We start from the raw sequence: 9,565 nt of genomic DNA on the forward strand, positions 1-9,565 counted from the left end.
AGAGTGAGATTTTGGCGACGGCAGCAGGGGTTTGGGTGGGGGGACGAGGTTCTGATCTGAAAATTTTGTATAAATAAATAATATATATATTTTTATTGAATTAAACATTTGTGTGTGTGTGTGTGTGTGTGTGTGTGTGTGTGTGTGTGTGTGTGTGTGTGTGTGTGTGTGTGTGTGTGTGTGTGTGTGTGTGTGTGTGTGTGTGTGTGTATAGTATTAATTCTTGCATTTCTCCATTTCAAAGATGTCAGGGAAGAGGCAAATTAATACTCCACAGGGGCGTAGCTAAGGGGTGGCCATGGGTGGCCAGTGCCACCCCTGATGTGCAAGCTGAAAAGCACTTTTCACAATGACAAAGAGGTGACTTTTACTTCGCCGCTCTGACACAAACAATCTGCGCTATTCTGAACAGCTCGATAAGTTATGATTTTATTGGTCATTTCAATCACAGTACTGACCAAACACTTATCCCTAAACCTACCCGTCACTGTAACCTTAACCAATGAAATAAGCTTCAGGGCGGGGTTTCTGGTGAAGCAGTTTGGCACTGTGGTTTGTGCACAGACCTCCGGTAGAAGCGAGATAACTCTCTCTCTCTCACACACACAAACACACACACACACACACACACGAAGTGAGGCGGCAAGCACGGCACACGCAACGACTCAGCAAAAAGGTGCTTTTCAGAACAACGCGCGGTCCGCACTAACACTAAACGTTGATGTCAAGTATAGGGGCCGCAGGGCCGCGAGTTGGAGACCCCTGATGTAAAAGAATTCTCAAATAGAATCTATCTCTCCGTGGTGTGGAAATATCACCTCCTGCTCAAATGACATCTTGGTCGAGGTTTGCTGAAAATAAAAGTAACAAAGTCTCTCAGATATTGCAAATAATTAAATACTTGCACCATGTAGCCTACATGTGTGCTTAGTTTTTAGTTCAGGTTTTGCGATGAAAGATGGGCTTCAGGTCGTTTCTCTATTTTCCATATCGATTCAACATCAGTGATGTAAAATCAATCATAGCGTAATGATGAATGATACCATCATTGATTTTTATGTTTGTTTAAATCTCACCATTGCTTCAACATTAACTGGGGGTGCAAAAGCGATACTGAAGCAACATCATTTTGTAACGTTAATTCAATGCATTATCATTGACGCATCAACACTGACTCTGAACATTGTTTCAATGATTGCTTGCTGTGTGGGTATATTACTTCTCTAAGGTACTAAAATGCTCCTTTTAGGGGCTGAGAAGGTTCCAGAGAAAAGCAGTTGTTCCCCTTGTTTTTGATTTTTTTCATTTAATTTTGGTCAGTGTGGCTAATAATTATGAAGCCTGTTTTCTTCAGTTGTTCAGCTTGTAGTTTTTGCATTTTCCATTTTAATGATAATGATAATGTTTTGAGTTTTTACATACAAAAAAATAACAACTTAGCTGTCGCCACTGCGTGTTTGATGTACAATAAGCAAATGCAAATGTCGAGGTGTAGGCCTACACTAGACTATCTGCTGCCACCTGCTGGTAAATTATGCTAAATATGGGTTTAAACTTTATTTAACCCTTGTGTGGTGTTCATATTTTTGTTATTCAGCCAGTGTTCGTGGGTCTGGTTTGATTGTCTGGTCACAATAAAAAAAAATTATGTTAAAATACTCAACAGATGTTTACTTCATCCCAATTACAAGCAATATAAAAAGCATATATGGTTAATATTTTCTCTTTACCTTTGTTAGATCACATTTAAGAATTGCAACCTCGTGTGGGAACGGCAGGGGTAGAAACAACTCACTCTTGCACTCTCTCACACTTACACACATCTCTCTCACACACGTACGCGCACACACACACACACACACACACACACACACACACACACACACACACACACACACACACACACACACACACACACACACACACACACACACACACACACACACACACACACACACACACACACACACACACACACACACACTCACTCACTTGGATATGTGGTGCATGGTTACTCTCCATAGGCATAATGGTTTTTCTAATGTACAAACTGTATAATCTATCCCCCTACACTAACCCTACCCCTAAACCTACTAATCACAGAAAACTTTTGGCATTTTTTGAGCATTTATGTTTTAGTATGAGGACACAGATGTGTGTACAGTGTGTGGTCATTGAAAATGTGTTCTGATATATATTCCTCACAGAAAATGAGCCAAGGCCAATGAGTCTCAGTTTGAAAAAATAATTAATCGTATATTTTTTCTTTTGATATAAAATGAAAACGGGTCCAACAGACCCGAACACCATTCAAGGGTTAAATGACTGACACATTTTGACAACACTTTCAAACAGAAAAAGGAAGTTGCAAGTGCAAGTTCCCATATAACATTAATTTAACAGTGTCAAATCGAATTGGTCGAAGTTACTCATGGTCTTTCAAAGTGCTGGCAAATTATTATTATTATTGACTATTCCCCTTGCCGGTTCCTTTTTTTTTTTTAGCGTGTAATGACATTTTAACTGAGTTTAACTGTAGGTCAGTTTCATTTAACTGTATGGGCATGGTAGTCACAGGTAAAACCATGCTCCTCATTGCCATAGGTATATGGTTTCGAAAATAAATAAATAAATAAATGATAAAAAACTATTGAATTTGGTTGTGCTAGAGTGACAAGTTTGTAGTTGTGTGTATTGCTGTTTTCCAATTTACCTCGTGATGTATTTACATGGTCGCGGCTGTTTTCAGCTGATTCACCACAGAACCTTTAATGTTCCCATTTCTTAAACAAACTGATATAAAACAAGTTACGAAAATATTGTGGTGACATTAATGTCACATCGGGCTGTTAACCTTCCAATAGTTGGTGGAATTTTGATGTTATGTATTTGTCATATTAAGAAAAATATTAATGAGCTGCTCAATTAATTTAGCTGATTCAATTATTTTTTTTGTGTTATATACTTTCTCTGTGTTATATAAAATCTGGGACTCAGAAAAATGTTAACAGCACTGTTTAAAAAAATGGAAATATTGATTGGTATTGATCTGCGCATGATCTGCAGCAAATGTCAGGAAATCATGCATAGGCTACTTGGGAAAATGACAAAATGACATACCATGGTGGCTGACAATATGTCACGCAACTGTTTTCAGACTCTACTATCATGTCTACATTTCACTGACAACAATGATTCTTAAAATCAGCAAGCAGGGGATAAGTGTTCGTAGATCCGTCCATGGCGTGATATGTTTAGTTCATAATTTTGAATAATACGCATAATTTTGATATATGTTGTGGAAAAGAAAAGAAACAGAAAAAAACTGTTATTTAGCAAAAAAACTATAAAATGTTTGTTTTTAAACTGAGAAATAAATGCCCAATGTAACATATTTGTAACATAAAAAATGTATCATAAACGCCCAATGTCACATATGTGTAACATTATAGATCTTTCACAAGGAGGGGTTGTATTTCAAAAACAACTGCAGAAAAATGTTACAAGTGGTCCATTAAGCCTGTTTTAAATTCCCCATCATTTTCCTATAAGGATAAATTGGTCTTATGGGTTAATGACAGAATTGTATATTTGGTTGAACTAACCCTTTAACCTCACTAGTTGAACAACCAAAAGCACATTTTCATGATTTGTTGATCCAAATGAAAAACACATATCACTAACACAATCTCAAAGTATCTCTTTTTCTGTGTATGAAAGAAATGTTTGTATTGTGATTCTTTAATGAATAATTATTTGTCTATAAAGACAATCTTATAATAATGATTATAATAATGATTATTCAGTGTATTTCTTTAATATTTGTTTTTGTTCATTTGTTCATATTTTTGAGTTCCTCAAACAATAATACAAAGAACATCAGAGCTACAAACAAGCTTTATTCAGTGAAGTGTAGCGATGCATCAGATTGTGTATCATATTCGCTGGTCTTTGCTGTAGAATCTGAAGTGCAGAATCTGGACTCACTGAAACAGGAAGTAGAAGAGCAGAGGAGAGAAGAACAGGAGGAAGCTGCCCTTAGACACTCCATCTAATCAAGACAATAAGGGAATTAGTATTATTATGATATTAGTAGTTCATTGTTGATCAATTTCATCACAATTTATAAAAACTCTTTGAAAGCACTTGAGTATCATAAGCTTCTCTTTTTCATGCTGTTCAAGCTTTACACTGTTTTTGACTGATATTGTGCGTCTTATGAGAAATCACTTGTATGAATTATTCAATTCTTTGTGTTACTGTTTGTATCATTTCCTCTTTCATTTCCAAGTTACTGTGGATAACAAATACCTGCTGCATTGCAAAGGTCAGTGTCACAGCAGTGGGTTGTCACTGTCCCTCCAGTAAGCATCTGTATGGTCCCTGGTTCACATTGATTTGCACAGCCTTTAGTTGTGATGGACATCTTAGTGGAACCTGCGGGGAAAAAAAGACATAAACAACATAATAGTTATGTGAAAAGATCAACAAGTATACTTTTTCTTCAGCGGTACTATCACTTTTAATAAATTATCACATCAGATTTCCACATGACAATGGACTTACCAACTGTTTGTTCCACTATACTGCTCGCACATTTAGAAAATCCAGCTTGACATGTCTCCACTTTTGCGTCACAGGAACCCGTCGAATCAGGCATGCACGAGTAACACCTGAGAGAATATCCTTAAAGACAGAGAGAGACATTGAGTTACCGCTCTACAGTATGTGTACCAAATAATACATTCAATACTTGCTGTTTTTTGTACCTCCAGTGAGAAAAGTGAAAAGAAGAACAACAGACACTCGCAGATCCATCATGTGTCAGGTACAGAATGAAATAACTGTTTCCTTTTATGTCTGTTCAGAAAGGGGTGGGTTTAACGAAGAAACGGAAGTCCCACACAAACTTGATATAGGGTACATTATAGGGAGACCAAAAAAGTAGGTGGGGGCATTTTACCCCACACATGGGGCAAAAGACACACAGCATTGATACAAATACTTTCGGTAAAATAATATGTTTTTAATTATGTCTAAGTTAATACTACAAACTACACAACTACAAACTTCATGTACTTCAAAACAATCACTTTAGCAAAGTTTGAACTATATTCTGTTTATTTTGATTAATAAAATAATTCATTTTTGATCAATAAATATGCTGTCATTAAAATATGAAAATGAAAGATTATGAAAGATTTAAAGATATGAAATATTGAAATATATCTGAAAAATATATAGAAGCAAAATAATGTAAAAAGTAAAGATTCTGATAAAGCATTGAAGGAGATCCCATAATCATTTAATATAGATTTACAGTAGTAACAGTAAATTATATTTTATTATGTGATATGATTAATAACATATTTTTAAATATGATGGTTTCATTATAAATATGGTGATTATCTCTAAGGTGGACACCCATCTTAATATATGATACTTACAATCTGAATCTAACCATGTCATGTCAACAAATGGAAAAGTCAGCCAGCTGTTTATTATCATGTTAAATACGGTGCCTTTCGCCCCGACAGCAGGGGTGCCTTTTACCCCAAATACTTTAATTCTGTTGCTTTAATTAGCTTGAACAAAACTGACAAACATTAACAAGACCTTTGTTTCAAAATATATTCAATTTTAGTGACTCTGATTTGCTACTTAAATCTACAACATTTTTAAAAACATCAAATATTAGATCAAATGAGCGCAGAAATCACGTCAAAGATCAGACACATTTCCACGTGCATCTTGAAAAGCCGTTGTTTTGGAAAGTGCTGAGGCAAGTTGCCATCTAGTAGTTTAGAGGAAAATAAAATCAAAGGAGCCTTTAGCCCCGTTGGACCCTACTCAAACAGCCACTGTACATGTTTCTCCTCCAGAATAACTAATGATCAGCTTTAAATAATGGATTAAAGTGATTTTAAATGAAAAGTTACTCAAGACAAAAGTTGCAATACTGTTCTAGCAACAGAACTATGTTCTGACTTATTGTTAGGCTCTTCTGGCTGGTTAAAAGACATTTCAGTAACATGAAATTGTCTTGAAAACTTTGAAAACTCGGCAGTGAGTTCTGGTTATAGCATGATTTGCAGGACGGAATAAGGAGAATAAATGTTGAAATGTTAATTAATGTTCTTATGTGTTTTTAGTAAAAGGAAAGACCTGTTAGTGTTTAATGTTGTTGTTTGATCGCTTGGAGTGTTTCCATTGTGATTTTGTGGTTATCATTCTGCAGAAGACTAGAGCTCGTGGTTATGTTGTGGGTGGCTTCATGAAGGTGTCACAGTCATTTCTGTTCAGTTTCGGTTATCATGAACATTCAGTTGGTTTTCATTTGTCACGTGTTTCTTTGTTTAAAAAAATGATGCAATTGATGCAAAATATTCCGCTACACATGCAAAAGTATGAACATTTTGTCAACAAAAAAAGGACACGCTTTTAGCGCGTAGTATAAGTAGGGGAATTCAGACACAGCAATTATGGCCATACCTGCCTTATATACTATTGGTTCGCATGTGTGCTGCCAAAAAAGCACGACTTGGAGGCATGGACTCTACAAGAGCCCTGAAGGTGTCCTGTGGGATATGGCACCAAGATGTTAACAGCAGATTCTTTAAATCTTGTAAGTTGTGGGGTGGAGCTGCCACGGATCAAACTTGTTGGTCCATGACATCCCACAGATGCTCAAAAGTATTGAGATCTGTGGAATTTGGAGGCCAGGGCAACACCTTGACCTCTTCATCATGTTCCTCAAATCATTCCTGAACATTGTGTGCAGTGTGTATTATCCTGCTGGAAGGCCACTTCCAGCAGGGAACACCATTGTCATGAAGGGATGTACCTGGTCTGCAACAATGTTTAGGTAGGTGGCACGTGTCAAATGTAAATAAAATGCAAATTAAAGTCCAGGCCTGGTCCTCTCTTCAAAAAATGAATGAGCAGGAGGGTAGTGAATGACGTTCCGGGTCGCTAAAGACCCGAGGTATGCATTTAAGGGTTAAAATAAACAATAGAGTCCAAATTATCAAATTCAGTTGCTATTTATCTTCAGAGTTCAACTTAACCTATTTAAGCCCACTGGCAACTATAGTTGCCGCAGTGTATAGTTGTCATTTTCCTTTTGTAAGTATTTTTTTAGATAGTATCCATGTTTTTAATCTCAATGACATGCAAGAAAACAACCAAATAAAGGATTTCAAGAGAAATAAAAAGGTATTAACTTCCTTCCTGTCACATGAGACTGCTAACTTCCTACCCCTACTTCCAGGAAGCATAATGAAGGCAAACCCTCGCAAACAAAGGTTATTTTCATGTTACTGATAAGTATTTTCTGTACATGTATACATCTACATAATCGTGAAGGTTTCTCGAATCATCCAAACAAAACAATTCTTACAACAGATCTATCGTTTTTTGCACACTTAGTCAAAAGTCCAAGCGGTATAAATGCCGGTGGGCAAATGCCTTGTAAGTACATATAATGGGGAAATGCGGTATACTGTGTTAACATGTTAATAAATCAAGGATTTTGGTCTTTAGTGCTTTTTGCTTTCATAATATCCCACCTAAAACATAACTTAACCCTTTAACTGACATCTCTACTGTACAGTAGACCTTAATTCGTATCATAATATTTTATGATATTATGTCTTGTAAGGGCCCAAATATTGAGGACCCTTCATCCAGTTTGGATGCGTTTCATTCTAATCGGTCAAGGACCCTCATTCTTTTTATGACTATAGCTTACGATTCCATTATAACGTGGAAATTCAGACAAGTCATGAGTTTACATTTACATTATTATATGAAATCACCTACAGTCAGCCATTGAATAATATTGGATTATTTGTTTATTTATTTTTGTTATATAGATGTAATTTTTTCGTCATTATATTAATTTATTTTCATTTAACTTTTTAACTTTTGTTTGGGCAACTTAATGGCTACATTTTGTTCTGCACTATGTTCCACAACTTTAAGACAAATGTATTTGTTGTTTGTTGTATTTTCACATTCAACAGATTATAAGATAGATGCAGCTTTTTTGAGTTTGCATCAAATGTTCTTCGACTTTTATACACAATAAATTTGTTTATGAATAAAGATTGATCTGTTGAAAACAGTTATTTTGAGTTAGATGCCATATGTTTTCCTCCTAGTCAAATTTGACATTGAAGGGGTGCATACAACATATTTGCCCACCGGCAACTATAGTTGCCGCACATTCAAATATGATTTTCAAGAAAAAAACTAAAACCTGGGGAAAATAAATGCAGAACATGTTCACATAGGACACTATTAACATGACTATATGCATGAATCCTTTAAGAAAAATTTGGGCACAAATGGGTTAAGAAACAAAAAATAATAATTTGAAAAGTGAAATGATAGACAATAGTATTTATGAAGTTATGTTGCTCATCATATCTTAGTGATCTGAAACTGTGAACATGAAATTCCTGATATTGGGAATGCAAACGTTGTATTAAAAACATAAAAAAAACTAAACAGATGTTTTTTTACTGATCATATTTGAACACATTTTCATAAATTATAATTTTTTTGTCATTGCAATACTCAGTATCTTTCAAAACAAACAAGAAACAAGGTGATAATATTTTATTTCATAAAACGTTTACTTTTCAGTTTATCTCATCAGAACACCTAAAATAGTACAAAAGCAAATAGGAGCTCTATATTCAGTACAGCGTGTCTCATAGAATCAGAAGAGCAGGAAGCAGGAGAGCAGAGAACAGCAGAGGAACAGGAAGCTCTGGGTGACGCTCTGAGCACCGTTACACAGGTTCCCCTCACAACATGTGATAACCTCAGCTGTACTAACTCCTATTTGGGCATCACAAATAGATTTAGAGATACAGCCTTTTGTAACCCTCAACTCGTCTTCGGAAGTCCCGACAGCTGAGAGAGTGTCCTTTAGTAATAAAACAGAGACAGTGAGAGAGAGAGAACATCTAATGATCTGTATTTGCAATCAGTAACATCACAAACACTATTTTTCTTTGTACCTGCAGTGAAAAGAATGAAGAGAAGAAAAAATGAGATTTGCAGATCCATCTTTGATCAGGAGGAGAATGAAAACCGTGACAGTTTCATCACTCATTTTATAGAAATAACCTTTGGAATGAATAGGTCTATTTAAGCCAATTTGCTAATAATGACAAGACATAATACAAATGATTACATATTACACAAACCATCAATCAATTGTTTGGGGTGCCATGTCATCTGCTGGTGTTGGTCCACTGTGTTTTCTGAGGTCCAAGGTCAACGCAGCCGTATACCAGGAAGTTTTAGAGCACTTCATGCTTCCTGCTGCTGACCGACTTTATGGAGATGCAGATTTCATTTTCCAGCAGGACTTGGCACCTGCACACTGTGGCAAAGCAACCAGTACCTGGTTTAAGGACCATGGTCTCCCTGTTCTTAATTGGCCAGCAAACTCGCCTGACCTTAACCCCATAGACAACCCCATAGACAACAACACCTCAGTCAGATCTGTTCCTTATTCTGCACAACCATATTCTAATCTCAGTGCCTAAAA

The 9,565-nt window shown here is 36.1% G+C and overlaps 1 protein-coding gene across 1 annotated transcript; it reads right to left on the reverse strand.

The window, feature by feature from the left end:
* Window positions 1–2,503: 2,503 nt before the first annotated feature.
* Window positions 2,504–4,853, reverse strand: LOC307137758 (ly6/PLAUR domain-containing protein 2-like). The gene is made up of 4 exons (XM_079835667.1): window positions 4,770–4,853; window positions 4,567–4,686; window positions 4,312–4,437; window positions 2,504–4,051 (listed from the first exon to the last, which is right to left on the reverse strand). Exons 1-4 carry the CDS (start codon window positions 4,819–4,821, stop codon window positions 3,984–3,986), a joined length of 366 nt encoding a protein of 121 aa, XP_079691793.1. The 5' UTR covers window positions 4,822–4,853; the 3' UTR covers window positions 2,504–3,983.
* Window positions 4,854–9,565: the final 4,712 nt, after the last annotated feature.

Source organism: Gobio gobio (genome assembly GCF_949357685.1).
Source record: "Gobio gobio genome assembly, chromosome: 14".
Taxonomy (NCBI): domain Eukaryota; kingdom Metazoa; phylum Chordata; class Actinopteri; order Cypriniformes; family Gobionidae; genus Gobio; species Gobio gobio.

Coding starts and splice junctions, on each gene's coding strand:
- LOC307137758 (XM_079835667.1), bottom strand. CDS start 4,821: ATGATGGATCTGCGAGTGTCTGTTGTTCTTCTTTTCACTTTTCTCACT. Junction 4,687..4,769: donor TTTCACTTTTCTCACTGGAG/GTACAAAAAACA, acceptor TCTGTCTTTAAG/GATATTCTCTCAGGTGTTAC. Junction 4,438..4,566: donor TATAGTGGAACAAACAGTTG/GTAAGTCCATTG, acceptor TTTTCCCCGCAG/GTTCCACTAAGATGTCCATC.